General features: G+C 35.4%; 1 protein-coding gene, 1 long non-coding RNA gene and 1 other non-coding gene across 6 annotated transcripts; 1 reads left to right on the top strand and 2 right to left on the bottom strand.

Annotated features, from left to right (window-relative positions):
• Window positions 1-1,176: 1,176 nt before the first annotated feature.
• Window positions 1,177-11,312, top strand: LOC146909028 (uncharacterized). The gene is made up of 2 exons (XR_015019612.1): window positions 1,177-1,405; window positions 11,071-11,312. It is a non-coding gene; the product is annotated as an uncharacterized LOC146909028 (long non-coding RNA).
• LOC146909029 (uncharacterized) lies at window positions 2,274-9,449 on the bottom strand. Of its 4 annotated transcripts, XM_085725550.1 has the most exons (14): window positions 9,337-9,449; window positions 9,016-9,045; window positions 8,745-8,926; window positions 8,578-8,641; window positions 8,334-8,443; window positions 8,044-8,232; window positions 7,657-7,777; window positions 7,419-7,471; window positions 5,422-5,472; window positions 5,198-5,341; window positions 4,624-4,759; window positions 4,468-4,533; window positions 3,628-3,858; window positions 2,274-3,203 (listed from the first exon to the last, which is right to left on the bottom strand). In XM_085725550.1, exons 4-11 carry the CDS (start codon window positions 8,609-8,611, stop codon window positions 4,721-4,723), a joined length of 741 nt encoding a protein of 246 aa, XP_085581676.1. In that variant the 5' UTR covers window positions 8,612-8,641; window positions 8,745-8,926; window positions 9,016-9,045; window positions 9,337-9,449; the 3' UTR covers window positions 2,274-3,203; window positions 3,628-3,858; window positions 4,468-4,533; window positions 4,624-4,720. The 4 variants fall into 4 exon arrangements, with proteins under 4 accessions (XP_085581676.1, XP_085581678.1, XP_085581679.1 ...); XM_085725552.1 differs by lacking the exons at window positions 8,578-8,641; window positions 9,337-9,449 and having other exon boundaries at window positions 8,334-8,506; window positions 8,745-9,322; XM_085725553.1 differs by lacking the exons at window positions 8,578-8,641; window positions 9,337-9,449 and having other exon boundaries at window positions 8,745-9,322.
• A 2,957-nt stretch (window positions 11,313-14,269) lies between the features above and the next one.
• Window positions 14,270-14,376, bottom strand: LOC146909027 (small nucleolar RNA R71). The gene has a single exon (XR_015020937.1). It is a non-coding gene; the product is annotated as a small nucleolar RNA R71 (small nucleolar RNA).
• Between the last annotated feature and the right edge of the window lie 9,371 nt (window positions 14,377-23,747).

Genomic DNA, 23,747 nt, shown 5'->3' with positions numbered 1-23,747 from the left:
CTCTCTCTCTGAGTTCTCCTCTTTCTCCAAAAAGCGGTTTAACGTAAAAACTCTTTCTAACCTAAGCTTCCTTATTTATAATACTACTCATTCTTCCTAAATCTATTTAGGCCCAATAACTTATTCTTCTTTCTATTCTAACCTCCAATTCTACTTACACTAATAATTCTCATATTCTAATAAATAATAGAATAATGCCACATGATAAAATACTAACACCTCACATATATAAAATAAATCACATAAATAGATTCTAACTTAATAAAAATATATAAATAAAAGGAGGGCGTTACAACTCTCCTCAACTTAAAAGAATTTCGTCCTCGAAATTCAAGCACAAGAGAAAATAAATTTAGTTATTGCTTCTTCAAACAAAACACAAAACCACATCAAGGTTAGTCAGTTAAACATGATCACATAATAAAACATAACTACTAACTAGAAAACATGACGACACGACACAACGACTCATCTACTTGGCCGGACGGACCGACCTGCTCTGATACCAATTGTAACACCCCGTTTTCCCAACGTAAAAATTTCATAACAATTATCAGAGTTTTTCATCACAAAACGGAATGTTACATTTCTTAAAAATCATAAATGAAATAAATTAATATTTATCCTTCAAATTCAATCAACAAATTATTTAATATCTCACAGCGGAATTAATTCAACATCTAAAATAGTCTTGGCACGCAGGCCTCATGTAACGCCCTCCTTTTATTTAATCATTTTTATTAAGTTAGAGTCTATTTATGAGATTTATTTAAATATGTGAGGTGTTAGTATTTTATTAAGTGGCTTTATTTTTATTATAAGCGAATAGACAGGGTGAATGACATAAGTATTTCTATTATTCTACGATTAATGCTTTCGTAGTATTTCTAATTAGACCTTATATTATTAATTTTTGTTCTTTTTTATATAAATGGTAGTTGAGTTGATTATTTATTATACATATGTAGAATGGTATTTTTAATATAATTTAGTATTTAATAACATTGAGGGATGCAAAAAAGTAGAACTAGTGTGTCTAGTACATTAATCCGATACATGTATATGAAAATATGTATGTGCCGCAAGCCCACCTAATTCCCATAATATATATATATATATATATATATATATATATATATATATATATATATAAGCTCTCTCCAACCTAAAAAACCTAGGAGTTATTGGATGCATCAGCGGCATACTATCCGAGAAAAGAAAAGAAACCAGATTAGGTATAAGGTGGGAATCAAGAACCAAAAAGAATCGAATAGAGAAATATCCATGTTATTCTTTATGCTGTAATGATTGACAATTGACAAGGGCGAGACGAGTATTTAATAGTTGATCAAGTTCGCTGCTGCCGTCAAACTTTTATTTTCTACTTATTACAGCTTCAATCCAGGTAAGGGTGAGACTATCTTTCACTAATATTAAGTCTGTAGATCATTAGATTGCATCTAACATGTTTTAGGATGAGTTTTGTAAGATTATGAGAAATTAGGGTTTGAGTGAGAATTGATGATTAGGTGATGAAAACCGTTGAATTGATTGATGTAAGGGGGAGTTTTATTCATCATAAGGGTTGTGTACTCATGTGGGTAGTGAAGTGTTGTTAATTTTTCGTTGTTTTCTTAATTATTTTGATGATTCTTTTGCTAAAATCATGTCCTTATATATTCTGTATATATATATTTGACTTTAGTTTTAAAGTGTGATGTTTTCATGTCGAAATCAAGTAAATATATAATGAGTAAGAGTTATTTGTAATATGGGTAAGTTCAAATTTATTAATATACATACGTGATAGCTAACATGTTCGTTCTGAACCTCTAAGAAACAATTAGCATGTACTATATTAGCAAAATATATTAATATATATTTGGTAGAAGTATAGTGACCTATTTTCTTATATGAACTAGTTACAAACCCGTGCTTCGCACGGGATAAATTACGTATTTTTTAAAAAATTTGCTCTAAAGGAGAGATGTTCAAATTAAGGAACATTGCCATTTTTCGTAAATTCGAGAACGAAGGTCGCATAATCCGAATATTTGTGATGGTGGATCTGAATAAGTTTGGCACCCTAGAGAGGATAATCTATAATGTCAATGGGATAATATTTTTCTCTATGTATTAGTCATATTTAACAGTGATACTTCGTAACACTAGTCATCGCATACTTCATAACACCAATCATTGTTATTGCACTTTAAAACCCCGTTCTCTGTTGTTGTTCAACATAAGAGAACATAAGAAGAGGAATATGAAAGTAGAAGCAAGAGAGAAATATCAAGATAAAAAGTTAATAAAAAATACAATTATGTATGTAAATGATACAAAGTATCCACTGGAATAATAGCATGGCGAAAACCATACTCCAGGATTTCACTGTGCTATGAAAGAATAATCTAAAAATCAGAATCCAAGAGTATACTACAAAAACTCATGCAACAAAATATACAAAAAAGGTCTAACACCAAAACTCATAAGCCAAAATCCAGCATCTATATCTATCTCCGTACCCTACACCCTAGAACCATATCCATTACCTGTAGTAGACAAATTTCAAGGTCTGAACTTGTATTTCAAGAACCTAGATGATTCCACTACTGATGAAAAACTCAAGGAAATGTTCTCCGAGTTTTGGCACAATTACTTCGTACAAGGCGTGCACTATTATTCTTTTAACTGATATCTGTGTCGGTCTATTCATTTTTTAATGCTGCAGACGTTGGCCAATTAAATTCTTTTCACCAATAATACTTCAGATTATGCGAGACCCAAATGGTGTCAGCAGAGGATCTGGCTTTGTTGCATTTTCAACTTCAGAGGAAGCATCAAGAGCTATAAGTCTAAAACTATTAGTGGCTATTGTATTTGTTTTTTGTGAAGAACTGTAATATAACATTCGTACCATTCATTCCTTGCAACTTATTCTCTGATTTCTTCCTCTTGATCACAATGATCCATGTGTAAGCTTCCAAAAGTACAGCAATGCCATCCAATGCTGCAATAATGCCGGTGTATGCATGCTTCCAGTTATCGTAGCGATCTGCTGCAGACACCTCCAATGTCTCAAACCCTTTAAAGATGTTGATGATGTTGATGATTGTAGTTGCATATCCGACACCCCAATGGTAAAGGTTCCAGTAGCATCTGAATTTGTGATCTTTTTTTGGCCTCAACAGCAGAGCAAAAACCTGTATTCAGTAGCAGAAATTTCTGTCAATTTCATTTTAATTATTAGCAGCATAACGTAGCATTCAAAAGAGGCATCTCAGCAAGGCTTCAAAAACAACTTCGACACCGCAATCTGGCTGTGCATCAACATTGCTTTTTTATATTTTCACAACAGCAATTGAAGTTGCATCAATCATATTTACTGTGATTCTCTGCAATATCAATGATTGCAACAGTTTCCACAGCCACAATTCAAAACCTTGTATATTAGTAGTTTACAGTATAAGAAACTACTCATCAACAACAGTTGAAGTTGGGTCAGCTGTATTTGAATGTGATTTTTGGCAATATCAATTGTCGCGACACAACTGCAACAGTTACCGCGTATGCAATTTAAAATATTTCATGTAAACAAATCATGAACATGAACATGTAATCTCATACCTAAAGGGCTCCAAGGCAAAAGATGATGATCTCAAGTGTTCTATGAGTTGAATATGTAACAACAGCCGAGTCACTGCCAAACTTGAGACCGGTACCCCATCCAGCAACACCAACTATATAGGCAGCTGATTGGCAGGTAACATGAAGGTGAAACCAAGCAGGGTCTGTTGCAATCACAGCTCCCAAGGGCATCTAGATCCCCCAGCCCACTACATTCAGCACTCCATGAGTCTGAAAAACAATTAACATCCTTAATCAATTTCCAAATCACCGAATAAAATCCAAACCTTCTTGTTGCATAACATCTAAAACCATTGCAGAACATGATCACAATGATATTCATCACCCATAACTTTTTTTGCTTTATGTATGCTATAACTATGATCAAGATTGTCTAAACAATTATTCCTTAACATATGCTAATATTTCCCTTCTACTTTCCCTTTACATATTCACCTTTTGTGCAGTAAATAGAGAAATCTCATCAAGATTTTAGCAATGAAAAAATAGCTTTATTAGAATCCAAGGTTTTGCCGCAACCTACTAAACTCAGCTAACAATTAAATCAAAACTAATAATTAAAGAAACACAAGTATCTCCCTATAACTTGTCAGCTACTTCACTTTGGTACCTATCACTTACTAACTTCTAGCTTCTTCCTTTTGCCCAATTAAATTGAGAAAGAGTGCTTAGTTGTGCAGGTATCTCCGAATAATTTAAATCCATAAATTTTAGTATAAGAGAGGCAAATTCCATCTAATAGACTACCAATAAACAATTACAGGTAGAGCAAGCAGAAGTCATAAGACCACTCCAACTGGGTTGATGAAAAATATATACCAGGTCACGTACTCTTCGTAAGAGTTACAAATTCTTGAAGATCTTCAAATTTTGTATTCGAGAGGCCTGCAACCAGAAATATTCAACTTAGAACTGTGGAGTTCATCCTGTGAAAATAAATTCATGTTGCAGAACAATGAATGATATTTTGGTTACCTTTTGCAGCATGTGTAGCAGAAATGTCCACTTTATTGTTGTCAATCCTTTTCACTTTCATTTTTCTGGTCTCTTCAATCATGTTGGTGTTAAGCTTTCACATCTTCATTCGAAGTTCTGAGGCGGTTGTCATAATCTTTAGAGGGAATACAAATAAATGTAAAAATCTACTGACTTATAAAGTTCAACATATAAGATTACCTAAATAATTTTTTAATAATTTCAATCAGAAAAAACAAAGTCATTCTTTCCTACAAATTGCAGTATTAACATCCTGACCTATGGTACCTAATACCTATAGTGGTACCCCCTAAATGTTGCCCCCTTTCAAACAAATTTTATCTTAATCTAATACACATGGACATGAAAGGCATTATAAGAAGTATAAAACACAATCAAAAGACAGATTATCCTGAAAGTTCATTGTTTGCTAAAACATGTTATTCAAGCCAACCACTGGAAAAACATGTTCTAATGAAAAGATGTTTTCGGTAAAACACCAGTTACTTTATATGAAGAGCCATTAAGATGCACCTCAGAGTGCAGACCGACAGTCACTGGTTACTTTACTAACCTTAGATATGTATGGTATGAGTTTAAATCTTGAATTTCTGAAGGCACTGTCACCTTTGATAAAACTATCAAGCAAAGGAGCATCTTCCTCAGGAGTATTCATCATATAGTATAGTGCCAAGCTATATGTTGTAGAACCTGGAACCTGGTTCAAAGAAACGTCTAAATCAGTGTCATGCTAAATTTTATGTTAAGAACAACCTAGGCTAAGGATTACTAATTAACCTGGATGTTTACAATGAAGAAGAACTCAGGCCCACCCTGTGCTGCATATGTCTGCAAGTTAACAAAATTCATTAAATTGATTTTTCTTCATAGTATAAAAAAATATATATAAGTAATTACTTGATGGCTAAATATAATCAAAATTCAGAACCAAAACACCAAAGTCAGCCTGCACAATCTACCAATTGATAATGATTGTTTTATACATTGAAAGAAAAAAGGACATTTGTATGGAGGAAGTGTATGCATAATCCATAAGAAGGTTGGTTCTATTCCTGAGACTGAGATGAAAACAGACACATTAACTTTGTTTATAACGGGATTTGATAATTTTTAAATGCTTTAAGAGATATAGCAATATTTATTACTGGAAATGATGTTAGAAATTATTAGCCCATCTCCTATCTAAAACTGAGTTGCTGCAACATATCAGCTTCATCAAATAATGACTTCACTCATTCAGTATTTCTTGAAAGAAAAAGAACCAAATCCATAGAAACAAATCTTAGAATTTAATTAACAATACTAATTACTTGGTCAATAAGTCCAAAAATTAATTCAGATCACTTATCAAAAGCTACATCATAACAGAAAGATGTGGCAGTATTGGTTCAGTGTGCTTGTGTTTCACTTCAAAAATCAATTTGTCACTCTATAATGATTTCTGAGCTTACTATAGTATCTATACATGATGAACTCAAAACTATTTTTCATTGTAACAATGATTCCCAAAAAAGGATATGATTTTCAAAATAATAATGTTAATGTTAAGATCCTCTGAAATCTAAAAATCAAAGCGAGACCTAATATGGAAATTAGCTCTTTAACATCCTCAGCTTGCAAAAGAAATACACAATCTCTCTGTTTCTATCATGCAAATTTTATAGTTCAGGCCTGCAAATTCAGGGATTAATGAAGAAAAAGTGGGGAAAAAATAAAAGAAGTTCTTTGAAAAACACCCTCCGGACTCAAATATAAGTAAAATTTTCTAGAAGAGCTCAGGCCTACATCTTCAACAAAGTTCCTCTCTTCCAAGAAATATTAAGAAGAAACTAAACTAAAACTATCAACATAATCTTAATAAACTCCTAATATCAGTTTATTTGCTAATCTCTTTTTTCTTTTGCTACATGACTTTAACATGAATCAATTCTACACTTTAGGACTGAAAGAAGTGACATATAAGCAAGCAAAGAGAAGTTTCAAATAATGCAATCAATTGGTGTTTTCTTTCAAGTCAAGCATTGTATTAACCGTGCATAAAGTTGTAACCTCTTTGAGCCTTTAAAATTTTGAACTAATTATTCTTATCGGCTCATTCGAAGAACCACTTCCCTGAAGTTAAAAATGCATTCTTTAGAAGAAAGAGGACATGTCTGGAGGAGTAATAAAAATGACAGTGTTCTCATGGCTTCTCAATTGATAATTAAGGTTTAGCATCATGTCCTATCTTTTTTTGGAGTATAAATTGTAATAGATTAGTCATTAGATGTAAAAGATACAAAAGGAAGATCATGATGAAAAATGTTGCTACTACAATTTAAGACAGAAGAAAAGAGCTATTTGAAAGGAAGATCTTCATTAATCTTAGTGAATCCCCTGAAGAAGCATTTAAACAACAATGAATATAGTTAAAACATGGATTGAAGTAAAAGGCCAAAGTATTCCCATACTACAAATCTACAGAGGATGCAAGGTAATATATCATTATTCAAATCTGCCAATAGAACAGATACTTAACAATGAATATAGTTAAGACATGGATTGAAGTAAAAGGCCAAAGTATTCCCATACTACAAATCTACAGAGGATGCAAGGTAATATATCATTATTCAAATCTGCACATGGATTGAAGTAAAAGGCCAAAGTATTCCCATACTACAAATTGCAGCAAGATATCTAGACATCTTGAGCTAGATATCAAGAATAGCGACACAACCGATCGTTATCATTACTACTACCATGGTGTAAAACTTCATCTTAGACTGAGAACTTACCATGCTCACAAGAGAAGAAACTGAAATCATCATTGTAGCAGGATATCTAGACACTTATGTTGATTGAATAAGGTTAGTGCACTGCTTGAAAAGTGAAACTTCAATTATATTCTATTTCCATCTATCAACTCTCACTACTACTAACATCAACCTCAACATTAACAACAATACAAAATGCAATTGTCATGATGCGAGTAAATACTACAATTTCATGAAATGTAAATGAAAGTATGCTCACCTGTGGCTATAATAAGAAACATAAAAAATGGAAGACATAAAAAACTGTTGTAGAACATGATTCCCACTGATGAAAGTCCATTCTCAGTGCCAGATTCTTCCACCAGCACAACGTACATGGTCTGCATAGGAGAGTAGGCAACACAATGAGAAAAGCACGCACAGTTACAGTATCTATTACCCCATTTAAAGGATTATGCACAACAAAATATCAGCATATCACCTGGAAGAAAACAGAAATGAAAAGAAGAAATGAACTTGTAACAAAAAAAATTAACATTGTTCGATCATTGTTATGAAAAATGAAAATGCAAATTCAGGCACATTCAAAAAAATAGAGACAGAAGTAACCCTCAAAATGAAACTTAAATGAAAGGCAATAACTAACCGTGTAGTCCTGATTATACCAATCACCAACATAATGAAAATTTATCAGTTTTTTCTCACAAGATTTTGCAGTGGTTGCAGGTTTGATAATACCACCAAATTTCCATACACCATTAGCCCCAGTTTGTTTCCATTCACTATAGGATTTAAGAGCCAATACACTACTCACAATCCTTGATGATTTTCCTCCCTAAAAACATAAATCAATTTCATCGAAGAAAGCCAAAGTCAAATTTTATTGAACTTTCATAGTAAAAACATAATTAACTTCTTATATATCTATAATCTAACCTTTCTATCTCGACCAACAACAACTGCACACGCTATTTCTCTCATCGTCATTAAGGAGTGAACTTGCTGGTCATCTAAATTCACCAAAGACATTGAATTGAAGTCAGTACCTATAGATTCAGCCAAAGTAGGAAAGTGAGGCCGCAAAACTCAGTGCACCATGAAATGTCTCTCTGTCTTGCAAAGAATCATCACACGGAAGTTAGGGAAAAAAATAGAAATATGCTATACAAAGTTATAACACCTTTAAAACACAAAAACAGCTTCTGCAGAGACATATTTGCATCAGAAACTAATCATTGATATTTCTTCTCAGCACAAATTAAACCAAAAACAGCCCAAATCAGTTTAATCATCAAAAACCAAGAACAAAAATCACTTGATTCGACGTTACAGGAAGTGAGTTCTTACCCTTTTAGTGGAGCCTTGTCACAAATACGGGTTTCACCAAACTTCTTCCAAAAACAGCTTATTCCTAGCTTGTATCCCAATCAGCGGCCTAATTACAATTTATCCACTTCTGCCCTTGCCCTAATCCTCCATAATCACTTTCTGTCAGCTTCTAAAACAGCTCAATTATGATTTAAGCAATTCTGTCAACTCCCAAAACAGTTTATCAGTCCAACTACTCATATGGTAACTTAAATATAGCATTGGTAATATAAAGAACACATAACCATACCTGCAACAACTTGTATTCCAACTTAAGCTTCTGCAAAACAACTTAATTGACAGCTTATTGCTTATAAAGACTTCAATTCTAACCCAAACACTAAACATCAATTCAAACATACCCCACAACAACTTAATTGCTACTTTCTAAACAATCTGATGACAATAGTTCAAAACTATACAAATTGAGAAATTTAATTTCACATAGATGAATTAAACCCAAAATTGGAAAGAAACAAACCAAAAACCTAAATTTTTGAATTAAAAGCACAAAATTCATTCAATCTGAGACATGCATGGCCTTAGATTCAAGAAGGAATAAGAAAATCACCTCTTTGATGAAGAAGAAGACGACCCTTCTTTCTCTGTTCCCCCTTCTTCCTCTCCCGTTCCCGTTTCTCTCGTCCCACTTCTTTTGTTTTTTTTTTCTTTTCACACATATATAGGCAAGGGGAGTCCATTTACCAATTGACGAAAATGCCCTTAATAAGGGCAAAATCGTAAAAAGCACGGACTATTATTTTCCTATCTAGTTTAGTAGACAAATACACAGGAATAAGTTTTTAGATCCCCACACAAACCAATATTTGATAACTTGTTGGAACTAGAAAGAGAAGAGGGCGGGAATAAGCCGGAAGGATCGAGTAGACAACTAATTATGTTTAAGGCTTAAACTAAAGAACAATGATGCACATAGTTTCCTCATATACCGTGCAAACAGGGTCTAAGCTACATGATTCACAACCATAATATAGATCAAAAAAAAAAGTTGGGAATCTTATATTTATTTTACCTCTTACGGCCAGAAAGAAGAGGGATTAACCAGTTGTATATATTTATATGTTGATTGAGGGTTCACTACTAATTTAGTTCAAAATAATATATTATATTTTGAAAATGAATTTATGGAGATAATGGTTATAGTGAATTTAATTGATGAGATATTATAGGATGAGTAAAGATGAATTATTTAAAGGTATGAGTTAAAGAAAAACGATAAGGTTAGAGATAGTAATAACGGCGTGGGAAAATATCAAGTTACTTGAGGTTAATACGAGAAGCCCTTAATAGAGTATACTTTTATTATATTAAAAGGAAGTGTCAAGGTTGTTGTTACTTTAATACTATAATATTAATAGAGGATCTAGAACTGTTCTTTGTGTGCTTTATTTAACAAAGTATAATTGATGAATTATTTGACTATGTGTGATTCAAAGAAAGGTCTTATATAAAGATGTGTTAATTGAAGATGTGTGATTTAAAGGTGTGTAATTTAAGAAGAGTTATATAAAGATGTGCTATTTGAAGTTGTGTGATTTAAAGATGTGTTAGATAAGAGTTGTTATATGTTGCACTTGTTGCTGTTTGCTGTTGTTGACCATTAATGTCACAAGTTGTAAATGTCGGTCTAAGTTGTAAAGTTGTAAGATGTCGTCCAAATTATTGGGGTCATATAAGATGTTCATGATGTTCAAGTTGTAGGAAGATTGAGTCCATTGTATACTCATTAAAGTTGGGGGCTTTAGGCCCGGCAGCCTTGTGCTCATTAAAGTTGGGGGCTTTAGGCCCGGCAGCCTTTGTGCTCAAACTACGTTGGGGGCTTTAAGCCCGGCAGCTTTATGCTCACATGTTGAAGAGCCTATTTACGCTCATATTATGTTGGGGGCTTGATGCCCTGAATGGTACCACATGCATTTGCATATCAAGAAGTTTACGATGTTATAAGTTGTGAAGAGTTGCATTTGTCGAGTTAAGTTGCATAGTCGAGTTGAGTTGCATTGTCGAGTCAAGTGCTAAGTTGATTTATCAAGTGATGTTGCCGAACGAATATGAAATTGATTATGAATTTGAATATGAAGTTGTTTATGAATTTGATTATGATAATGTTATGTGTATGATAATACTATGTTTAGATAATCCTATGATGTTACATGATTATTGTTAAGATATGTGATGATGTTTAAGTTGTTAAATGTAATTTATGATTTATAAGCTTAATATTATTGTTTGAGAAATCTCACCCCTTCAGCTTGAAAATGTTGCTCTTCGTATGGGTAACTTGCAGGTAATCAAGATTAGTTGCGGTCGTGGGTGACTATCTCTCACTGTGTCCTTAGGTGCTCTGATACGTAACGGGATGGGGATTTTAATACTATTTTCTGTTCCTTTACGTATTGCTTTTGAAGTTTAAGAATTATTATTGAACTAAGAATTTATGAGATCATTTAAGATGAGGCCTGCGTGCCAAGACTATTTTAGATGTTGAATTAATTCCGCTGTGAGATATTAAATAATTTGTTGATTGAATTTGAAGGATAAATATTAATTTACTTCATTTATGATTTTTAAGAAATGTAACATTCCGTTTTTGTGATGAAAAACTCTGATAATTGTTATGAAATTTTTACGTTGGGAAAACGGGGTGTTACACCTCATCTTAAATGATCTCATAAATTCTTAGTTCAATAATAATTCTTAAACTTCAAAAAGGCAATGCGTAAAGGAACATAAAATAGTATCAAAATCCCCATCCCGTTACGTATCAGAGCACCTAAGGACACAGTGAGAGATAGTCACCCACGACCGCAGCTAATCTTGATTACCTGCAAGTTACCCATACGAAGAGCAACATTTTCAAGCCGAAGGGGTGATATTTCTCAAACAATAATATCAAGCTTATAAATCATAAATTACATTTAACAACTTAAATATCATTAACATATCTTAAACTTCATTAACTAGCATCATTAATCTCCTACATTAATCATATACTTCATCTTATATCATCAAATAATAATCACGAACATCATAACATATATTAATCACAAACATCATCACATATCGTCAAATATTAATCATAAACATCATAGCATTATCAAACATAGCATTATCATAATCAACTTCATAATCAAATTCATAAACAACTACATATTCAAATTCATAATCAAATATCATCTTTAAAACATAAGCAAACATCATCTTAAAATCATCAGACATCTTATTCAACTCAACACTTGACTCGACGATGCGACTCAACTTGACAATGCAACTCTTAACATCTTAAACCTTCGTAAAAACTTCTTGATATGCAAATGCATGTGGTACCATTCAGCAACATATATGAGCGTAATTAGGCTCTTCAACAAGTGAGCATGAAGCTGCCGGGCCTAAAGCCCCCAACGTAGTTTGAGCATAAAGCTGCAGGGCCTCAAGCCCCCATCTTTAATGAGTATGCAATGGACTCAATCTTCCTACAACTTAGACAACATCATGAACATCTGATGACAGTGCATCAACACTAGTTATTTAGTCATATTTAGGTCTTTATTATAGCATTTAGAGAGTCAACTGCAATGATTCATGGTGAAATCAAGCCAAAACAGGAACAAGAGCTCAAGAGAAGAAACTTCAAGAAACCAAGGAAAATTGCCTAAAACTCAAAGCATCGTGCCACGTTTGGTTATGTTCGTGGCACGTTGAAGGAAGCGTGGGACAAAGATTCATCTCTGGAAATTTCGTGGCACGAAGCAACATGCAACGTGCCACGATGGTTGATTTTGTCTGCTGCCACGTAGGATTAATGAAGCATCGTGCCACGACCAACCCGCAACGTGGCACGATGATGGGCTTTTCTGAAACCCTAATTTCTTTCTATAAATATCCAGCTGCTAGCAAGGGTTTTGATACGGATTATTATTGCGATTTTGAGCACTAAGGACGACAGGAGACCAAGGAACGAGCCCTGAATCTCATACCAACACCCCGTTGGTTAGATTTATGTATGTTTTCTCTTGTTAATACTTATGATTGTTTAGCTATGAGTAGCTAAACCTTTAGTTTGGTTAAGCCATGATGAAACTTTTGTAATATATGATTTTGTAGTTGAACTCTCTCTATTATCAATGCTATTCAGTTTTTAATCAGAATTACTTGTGTTTATTGCTTTTCATGTTATCGTTTTGTATGACTACTAGCCCTAGCTTCTTGCAATCACATGAATCGATCTTAGGAATTGAATGACTATTAGCCCTAGCTTTTAATCCTGAAATAGTAATTTTGTTTAACTCAACACTAGGAACCTAGAGATAGGAAATTGAGGGTTATGATACATGAATTAACGTTCCAATATTGCTTCCGCGGTTATTCAATCACGTTAAGAGATTAATAGGGTTATGACTTAGGAAAGGACTTTGATGCGAGAGATTGATCAAAGTCACTTAGTTAATTTATCGTAAAAACTGAGTAGTAATTGAGAGTATAGATAGGTAGACTTTTTCATATAAAGCATTAGTGGATTCACCGGCTTAACCATTCATCTCAATATAATTTTCTTTCAAATTCTTTCTACTTTAATCAACTCTGATTAAAACCAATCTTTACTGCCTAGGGCAACAAAATACAAACTTTACACATCCTAACATATAACGCGCTTGCTATAATTGAAATTAACACAGTCCTTGTGGATCGATATTTTTACTACTTCGATAGTTTTTGGTACACTTGCCAGATTTCTATCAAGTTTTTGGCGCCGCTGCCGGGGACTGTTGAATTATTTCAACAAGGCAATTACGTTATAATTTAGGGTTTTTGCAATTTAATTTTCTGTTTTTAATTTTTATTTTTCTGTTTTCATATTCACTTGATTACTTTGCGTTGTGCAGTGCTACTAAGGTATTTTGCTGTTTATGCGAGGTAAACAGAGCTCTGACGACTTAGAGTACGATCCGAAAATTGAAAGAACTGCTAGAGCACTTCGGAAAGCTGTCCGATCGCAAAGGTTAGCTCAATCCGTTCCACCGGGTGTTCGAGAACAAGTACCGGAGCAACTCTCAAGTGAATCTGAAACAATCTCTTCTCCTAAATCTGCAATTATGGAAGGAGAAGGAGTTGTACCACCAAGACCTAAGCTTGGAGATTACGGGTTAGCCACTCATCGCGGTCAACTGACCCACACTTTTCAACCAGCTAACCCCGTAGCGTTCGACATCAAGACAACTGTCCTCAATGGTTTGAGGGACAAGCAATTCGATGGGACTGAAGCTATGAGTCCTCATGAACACTTGAGCCGTTTTGCTGAAACCTGTGAGTTTTGTGTGCAACCAGCCACCGTGACTGAAGCACAAAAGAAGCTAAGGCTGTTTCCTTTCACCTTGACGGGAAGAGCAAAAGATTGGTTGCTAACAATTCCAAACGGGACTGTCCAAACATGGGAAGAGTTAGAGCTGAAGTTCTTGGAGAAATACTTCCCTATGTCTAAGTATTGGGACAAGAAGATGGAGATCTCTAACTTCAAGCAAGGAGAAGGTGAATCATTGTATGATGCTTGGGAGCGATTCAATTTGCTTCTCAAGAGATGCCCTAATCATGAGTTCACCGAGAAGCAATACCTCCAAATCTTCACTGAGGGGGTAACACCAAACACTCGAATGTTCTTAGATGCTTCCGCGGGAGGTAGTCTCAAGAGCAAAACTGATCATGAAGTCCAAGCTTTGATAGAAAACATGGCTGGAAATGAGTATCGTGCTGAAGCTAAGAAGAAGGAAGGAGGAGTGTTTGGGGTAAGTGAACAAACTGCTATCCTTGCCAACCAAGCAGCAATGAACAAACAGATCGAAGCTCTAACTAAGGAGTTTCAAGGCTTCACTTTGGCTCAAAAGCAACAACAAGTAGCTGCAATCAAGTGTGACTTATGTGGTGAAGAACATCCCAACGGAGAATGTGTTCCGGAAGGATCAAGTGAAGAAGCTAACTTCATGGGAGGATATCAAAGGCAGAATCAATACTACAATTCAGGCATTAATAAGCATCCAAATCTAAGCTACTCAAATAACAATGCTTTGAACTCTCAGATGCTCACTCCTCCTCAACAACAACAAAGGAAGCCATCAGCTCTTGAGGAAACTATGATGAACTTCATGAAGATGACTCAAGGCAACTTTGAAGAGATGAAGAAGAGTCAAGAAGCTGAAAGAAAGAACAATGAAGCTTCTAGGAAGATGCTTGAAACTCAACTGGGGCAATTAGCTAAGCAGTTGGCTGAACAAAACAAAGGCGGATTCTCAGGTAACACTAAAGATAACCCTAAGAATGAGTCTTGTAATGCTATTGAATTGAGGAGCAAAAAGGTTTTGACACCTTTAGTTCCAAAAGCTCCAAAGAAGGTTGATGAAGTGGTTGAGGTGGAGGAGAATGGTGTAGTTGAAAAAGAAAATGATCATGGAGTAGTTGAAAACGAAAGGAAGAAAAAAATAGAGGGAGAAAAAAATGAGAAGTTAATTGATGAAGATTCAATCTTGAGGAAGTCGAAGAGTCAAATTTTGAAAGATGGAGACAAACCACAGGTTATTCCATCATATGTGAAGCTTCCATACCCTCACCTTTCGAAGAAGAAAGAAAAGGATGAAGGCCAATTCAAGAAGTTCATGCAACTTTTCTCACAACTTCAGGTGAATATTCCTTTCGGTGAAGTTCTTGATCAAATGCCGTTGTATGCTAAGTTCATGAAAGACTTATTGACTAAACGAAGGAAGCCTAAGGATGATGAGAACATAGCACTTTCTGAAAATTGTAGTGCTATTCTTCAAAAGAAGCTGCCACCTAAGCTGAAGGATCCTGGTGCTTTTACTATCCCTTGTTCAATTGGACCGGTAGACATTGGAAGAGCTTTATGTGATTTGGGAGCAAGTATAAATCTGATGCCACTTTCAATGATGAAGAAGCTTAAATGTGGGGAACCAAAACCAACAAGAATGACCATCACTTTAGCTGATCGGTCAATCTCTTACCCTTTCGGTATACTTGAAGATGTGCTAGTCAAGGTTAATGACTTGGTGTTCCCAGCAGATTTTGTGGTCCTAGATATGGCTGAAGATGAAGACATGCCACTCATTCTAGGGAGACCTTTCCTTGCAACTGGTCGTGCTTTGATTGATGTTGAGCGTGGAGAGCTAATGTTGAGATTCCATAAGGAGCAGGTAGTCTTCAATATCTTTGAGGCAATGAAGCACCAAGATGAGAATCCCAAGTGTTACCGGATTGATGTTGTGGAAGAAACTGTCGAAGATAAAACACTTGAATCTCAATCTATTCAATCTACGGAGGTGGAAAGTGTGGAATCAATAGATAGACAAGAAGTGATTGAAGATGTTGGAATGTTAAAGGATGTTAAGCAACTGGAAGTAAGCAAAGGACAGATGCAACAGCGATCATTAGGAGACATCCGTGACAACGAGTATGGGGGATTGACAACTGGTAAAAATGAAATAAAGACTACTACCACTGGTCCGGGTGGTAAATTGGCTTATAGAAGGATTCCCTGTGGGATGCGTAATGGGCCGGCTGCTTTTCGATGGTGTATGCATTCAACTCTCTCTGATACTTTGGAAAGAATTAGGAGGTACTGTGACGAAGGGTTGGCAAGAAACAAGCCTGTTTATGAAGCTGTAGACCTAAAGAAGTCTGGTGCACAAGGAACTTTCAAGGGTAAGGAACAAAAGCTGAAACGGTACCGTAAAGGAGGACTCCCAAACAATGAAGAGGGAGCCACATCAAATGATCCTTAGGGGTCATCATAAGTCAAGCTAGTGACGGTAAAGAAGCGCTGGATGGGAGGCAACCCATCGGATTTAAATCCACTCAGGTATTGTATTTATCTATTTATTATTTATTGCATTTTTCTTTTATAAAAACAAAAACAGCAAAAATATTTTTAGAAGTTGAAAAGAAATTTTTATTTGAAAACCTAGACCAACGTGGCACGATGGTTCTTCATCGTGGCACGTTTTGAGAATGGCTCCAACATTGTTCGCCACTGGAAATTTCGTGGCACGAACACTCTCAAAACGTGGCACGTTTGCTGGAAGAACTATGAACGTGGCACGATGGTTCTATGATCGTGGCACGTTGCTACCCAGAACGATGATCGTGCCACGTTTTCCTGCATCGTGGTACGTGAGTGGGGAGTTTTGAAATAATTTGACCGTTACAGATTGCTTCGTGGCACGACCCTGACCCAACGTGGCACGAAGGACCTTTGTCTATATAAACTTCTCTCACAAATTTCTCACCATTTCATTTTCCCTTAACAAAACTCTGCCCAAATTTCGAATCACCCATTCTCTACCTCTAAAAATCGCACCTAACCACCATTCATACATCTTCATCATTCTCACAAACATTCCCCCCCATTACTTCATCAAACACATCAATTTTCTCCCACAAATTTGACCTAACCCTTATTGCACAAACCCTAACCACCCAATCTTCATCTTCCGCAATCCCAAAACATCCAAACAATCTAACCTAACTCCACAAATGGCCTCAGCATCCAACAAACGCTCCAGAACAACCCGCAGCACCCAATCAACCCAACCACCACAACAACCCGACTATGAGAAATTTCAGGATGACGAACATGCCGAGAGGTTTGAAAAGATCAAGGGGTTTAAGTTTTCTGGTGAAAGGAGGTTTGATTTCATCAACCTTCAGAGGTATCCTCAATTTGAAACAACTATAAGAACGCTTGGGTGGAAGAGATTGAACGACATGGTTGAAAAAGAAAGCAATCGCACCATTGCTCTTGAGTTCTTTGCTAATGCCTTTGGAGATAAGGATAATGTGGTTTATGTCCGTGGAAAGCAGATAGATTATAGCCCTAGAGCCATCAATGCATTTCTAGGGCTAAAGCCTCCAAGACAATGTCACGTAGAAATGAGGAGGTCAAGGAGCTCGAATAATTTTCCCTCCGATGATGTGCTTCAGCAGATTTTGCAGGAAATTGGCGAAGAGGGTGTTGATTATATTAGGTCCAAAGCTACTGGGTTTCCTACTAGGATGGATGTGGTGGACCTCAAGCCACAATACAAAGCTTGGGCTTCATTCATTCATTCTACCTTGGAAAGTGTTTCTGCTACATCTGAGTTGCCTATGGAGAGGCTGTATATTCTGGAGGCCATTATTTTTGGCTATGGGATAAATGTGGGGCGACTGATCAACTTGAGTCTTAAGGAAATGGCAAATTGCGGGACTTCGGTGCATTTGGGGCACGTTTGTTTGATTAATGCTTTGTGTAAGAAGGAAAGTGTCCCGGAGGAGCTTGGAGACATCATGCTTAAGTCAAAGGGAGCTATCGATGATACTGCTATGGTGAAGTTTGAGAAGAAGAAAGGTCGTGAAGGACCACCGGTTCAGCGAGAGCGTGGAGGACCATCTCAGGCACAGCCCATGCAGGAGGATGCGCCTCAATACCCACCACTACACCCGATGATGCTTGATTACTTAGGAGGTATGGCTTGCTGGGCCCAGGATACATCATCACAGCTGTATGTGGACGGTCCTTACTTTGGAGCGGAGCTGTCTCTTGCTGCTGATCAGCACCGTCAGAGGTCCCTTCAGAGCAATACTTTTGATAGGTTTGGCACTGAGGCCAACATGGAGGACTACATTATGGAGCAGAGGAGACGTGCTGGTGAGAGAGAGGGTCGTCTTCGATCCGACTTCGCTCGAGGGAGGGCAGTTAGCGATCAGCGCATAAATGAGTTTTATGCTGACTTGCAGGGTGATCCGGAGGCCACTGATGAGGATGAGCAGTGATGGACTTAGAGTCCAATTTCTTTTTCAGTTTTCTGTCTTTTGTTTCTTTTATTTTGATGTAATTTTTATTCTGTTTAAACATTATGTTGGTGACTTGTTTAACTTTAATCCCCCCCGTTTGTGATGCTTTCCTTTGTTTATTATTGATGAATCTGTTTGTTTGTGGAAATTTATCAGTTTCATAACAATGCTATACCAATGATATGCCAAAGAGTTCAAGGAGGATGATGCCTAATTGATTCAAAGGGAAGTGTACGGCAAAGAAAGTAGGTAGCCACAACTCCCAGATATCTCAACTTGTAAGGTCCATAGCCAAATTTTTATTTTTCCAATTTTACATATATGAGTGTTCCATGCAACTGCTGTTTCTAGAACTTGCGATATTTCTCTATTTGTTGATTGGTCTTGTTTTGTACACACTAAGGCAAAGTGCTTGGTACCTTGAGCCTTTTTGAGCCTACCTTGATTTATGAATTATTTATCCTTTGTAAAGCCAATTTGAGCCATTAGGTATAGATCTTTTTTTTTGTTCGGTGACTAGCCACATTACAAACCTAGAAGACCTTAGGAATGAATGTCCCAATTATTTGTTTGAAGCTCTTTAGGTTGTGAAATGTTCAAGTTTGGGGTTGCTTTTGGAATTAGCAACTTACTAAGTTTGGGGTGGGGGTACTAGAGAACTAAGAAAAGAGAAATGATTCAATTTTATATGTTATCTCTTGAAAAATAAAAAGCACTTGAAATGTGCAGAAAAAAAAAAAATGAAAAGAAAAGAATCTTGTGTATGAGACCAACAATGTTTATATGTCTCAGAAAAAAAAAATAAGTTCTCTAGTACTCTTTGTGTTGAATTTGAAAGGAAGGATTGGTTTTCTGTGTGTTATCAAGGATACCCAAGTAGTATGAGCTTAACTTCATTGTTTTATAACACTACTTCCCAAATTATATCCACCTTTCACCTAAGCCCCGTTATAACCTTGAAAGACCTTAAAAGTGTGTACTTGACTCTGACTTTGATTGACAGTTTAGAAATTTTTCAAGCTTATGGTAATACAGCAGACCTGCATGATGATTGTGTGACCCTATTCAAACAATTGCGTGGAGTTGTGGATTTGGAGGAAAGAGCTGGGCATCCGGTACATCATTACACCGGAAAGGAGTGAACTTTTTAAGCATATCATTGGTTGGTAAGTTGTTATCTCACTGCGATTTTTCCATTTGCAAATTGATTCCTTGAGGACAAGGAATGGTTTAAGTTTGGGGTTGTGATGACAGTGCATCAACACTAGTTATTTAGTCATATTTAGGTCTTTATTATAGCATTTAGAGAGTCAACTGCAATGATTCATGGTGAAATCAAGCCAAAACAGGAACAAGAGCTCAAGAGAAGAAACTTCAAGAAACCAAGGAAAATTGCCTAAAACTCAAAGCATCGTGCCACGTTTGGTTATGTTCGTGGCACGTTGAAGGAAGCGTGGGACAAAGATTCATCTCTGGAAATTTCGTGGCACGAAGCAACATGCAACGTGCCACGATGGTTGATTTTGTCTGCTGCCACGTAGGATTAATGAAGCATCGTGCCACGACCAACCCGCAACGTGGCACGATGATGGGCTTTTCTGAAACCCTAATTTCTTTCTATAAATATCCAGCTGCTAGCAAGGGTTTTGATACGGATTATTATTGCGATTTTGAGCACTAAGGACGACAGGAGACCAAGGAACGAGCCCTGAATCTCATACCAACACCCCGTTGGTTAGATTTATGTATGTTTTCTCTTGTTAATACTTATGATTGTTTAGCTATGAGTAGCTAAACCTTTAGTTTGGTTAAGCCATGATGAAACTTTTGTAATATATGATTTTGTAGTTGAACTCTCTCTATTATCAATGCTATTCAGTTTTTAATCAGAATTACTTGTGTTTATTGCTTTTCATGTTATCGTTTTGTATGACTACTAGCCCTAGCTTCTTGCAATCACATGAATCGATCTTAGGAATTGAATGACTATTAGCCCTAGCTTTTAATCCTGAAATAGTAATTTTGTTTAACTCAACACTAGGAACCTAGAGATAGGAAATTGAGGGTTATGATACATGAATTAACGTTCCAATATTGCTTCCGCGGTTATTCAATCACGTTAAGAGATTAATAGGGTTATGACTTAGGAAAGGACTTTGATGCGAGAGATTGATCAAAGTCACTTAGTTAATTTATCATAAAAACTGAGTAGTAATTGAGAGTAGAGATAGGTAGACTTTTTCATATAAAGCATTAGTGGATTCACCGGCTTAACCATTCATCTCAATATAATTTTCTTTCAAATTCTTTCTACTTTAATCAACTCTGATTAAAACCAATCTTTACTGCCTAGGGCAACAAAATACAAACTTTACACATCCTAACATATAACGCGCTTGCTATAATTGAAATTAACACAGTCCTTGTGGATCGATATTTTTACTACTTCGATAGTTTTTGGTACACTTGCCAGATTTCTATCAACATCTCTTATAACTTCTTGACTTAGACCGACACTTACATCTTAAATAAGACTCAGCAGTATATGCAGCATATAAATACAGCATCAAATGATAATCAACAACATCTTAAACATCACATCATCATAAGCATCATAATTAACACATATAGTGCATAAATAACAAGATCACATCTTCATATAACACATCTTTCAATCACACATCTTCAAATAACATATCTTTATATAACACATATTTAAATAACACATCTACAAATAGCATATCTTTTTATAACACATCTTTACTCGTCATTTAATACCTTTCCAATAAAAGAAAAAGAAAGATCAATTAATTCTTTTAAAACAAATAATCTAAATCAAACTATGAAAATTGCCAAAGTTTATCGATCCAAGGAATAAATATACTATGTTCACTCAACTTTTGTCAATAGCAAGAATAAAATAAATAAATCAAGCTACAGCCTTCTTAAAGAACAATTCACGACCATTGATATTGAATTGGCATGGCACACTAGTAGTTTTCATTATGGAACTCAATGTATAATCCACACAAGACCACAATAATAGTAATACACCAATTAAATCAAAGTAGGTACAACAACAGTTAACGGTTACGGCAATTAAATTGGATGAACTAGAATCTACGGTGTTATTAGCGATGGAAAATAACAAGAATAATTTCTCACAAGCCAAAAAAATAATAATAATAGGGTAACTTGTAGCAGCAAACCAAAGGTAATATAAACAGTAATGACCTAATAAATTGATTATAAAATTACCAATTCAAACCATATAAAGTTTAGAACTAATCAGAATCCGATTGCAAGTAGTCATGGTTTTTATTCTCTTTTAAAAATAAAGAAAACACAACATCCCTATATTTCAATCACGAATCATGAAAACATCACAACTTTAGAAACAAAAATCAACAAATAATAACAACAACAAAAAGAACACGAATTCAATCATAGATCATCAAAGGAATAAGAAAACAATGAAAATTAACAACTCTTCACTATCCACATGAGTACACAACCCTTACGAAGAATAAAACTCCCCTTACAAACTCATCCTATTAGATGCAATCTAATGATTCACATACCTAATATTAGTGAAAGATAGTCTCACCCTTACCTTAGATAGTTTTTCTGAAATCAAAAGCAGCGTTCTTCGTTCCTAGGGTTCTCTCTCTCTCTGAGTTCTCCTCTTTCTCCTCTTTCTCCAAAAAGCGGTTTAACGTAAAAACTCTTTCTAACCTAAGCTTCCTTATTTATAATACTACTCACTCTTCGTAAATCTATTTAGGTCCAATAACTTATTTTTCTTTCTATTCTAACCTCCAATTCTACTTACACTAATAATTCTCTTATTCTAATAAATAATAGAATAATGCCACATGATAAAATACTAACACCTCACATATATAAAATAAATCACATAAATAGATTCTAACTTAATAAAAATATATAAATAAAAGAAGGCGTTACAAAAACCGGTGACTCAACCGAGTTGTGGGTCAGACCGGTTCATCTTTTTTTTTTTTAAAAAAAACTTAACTAAAACGACGTCGTTTTGGATTTGACAATTAAAAAAAAAAGAAAAAACTGGAATTAAAAAGGTCAGAAAAGGTTAGAAAGAAAGTCTAAAACCTCACTCCCTCCATTCACTACTCTGTTTTCACGTACAAAGAGAAGAGAAGAGAAGAGAAGTTGAAAAAGTTCAAACCTTACCATCATCCTCCACACCGTCGCCGTCGCCGCCTCTTTTCTCCACGTCGCCGTCGCTCCACTCCTGTATTTCTCAAACACGTACGTGAAAACCCTTTTTTCAGATTGTTCTTCCTTGCTTCTTTTTGGTTATTACTAATTGATTTATTGTTGATTTCTTGTTTTGATTTATTTATTTTCATCATTTAGTCTGATTGTTTCATAATTCCATGTTATAATGTTGAATCTGATGTTGTTATTATGTATGTGATCGATCATCTGCTTCTGTTGTTGTTGTTGTTTCACACACAAAAGTAACTTCATGACTTTTAAATGTTATGATTTTTTTTTATGTTGAGGGATTGAATTTGAATCAGTTTCTGTTGTGTTTTTTTTCTTGTCCATCATGTTTTAATTTTTTTTCATGTTACTCTGTCACTATCTTCACATTCTTGTAGCAATAGTAAATTCCTCTGTTTTTTTATTTGGCTTTGTGTCATTCATAAATGGAAATGTCTCTGATTTTCTCACTGTCTTTATGTATATGTATTTGTGATTAGCTATGGCCTCTTCTGAAGCACCGACACAACAATCAACAGAAGCTTCGACTCAAGATTCTCAAATTCAAATGAATGTTAGGGCGAAAACTGATGTAGCTTGGGGTCACGCTAAAGTTGTCCTAGACAATGGAAAAGAAAAACCACAATGTATCTACTGTAACAAAGTTATAAAGGGAGGTGGAATTAATAGATTAAAGTTACACTTGGCTGGAGAAACGGGACAAGTCGAATCATGCGGCAAAGTTCCTGAAGAAGTCCGCTTTAAGATGCAACAAAATCGTGAAGAGACAAGGCTCAAGAAAAGAAGAACTGAACCTGACATAGGTAATGAAGAGTTAGGTAATGAAGAGCAAACACAAAGGGGACAACCTAGGTCAGCGGTTGT

This window comes from Medicago sativa, chromosome 7 (assembly GCF_051527215.1).
Source record: "Medicago sativa cultivar Bolivia chromosome 7, Bolivia_mono, whole genome shotgun sequence".
NCBI lineage: Eukaryota > Viridiplantae > Streptophyta > Magnoliopsida > Fabales > Fabaceae > Medicago > Medicago sativa.
The sequence above is the reverse complement of the archived record's forward strand: the minus strand, read 5'-3'. Positions and strand labels throughout refer to the sequence as shown.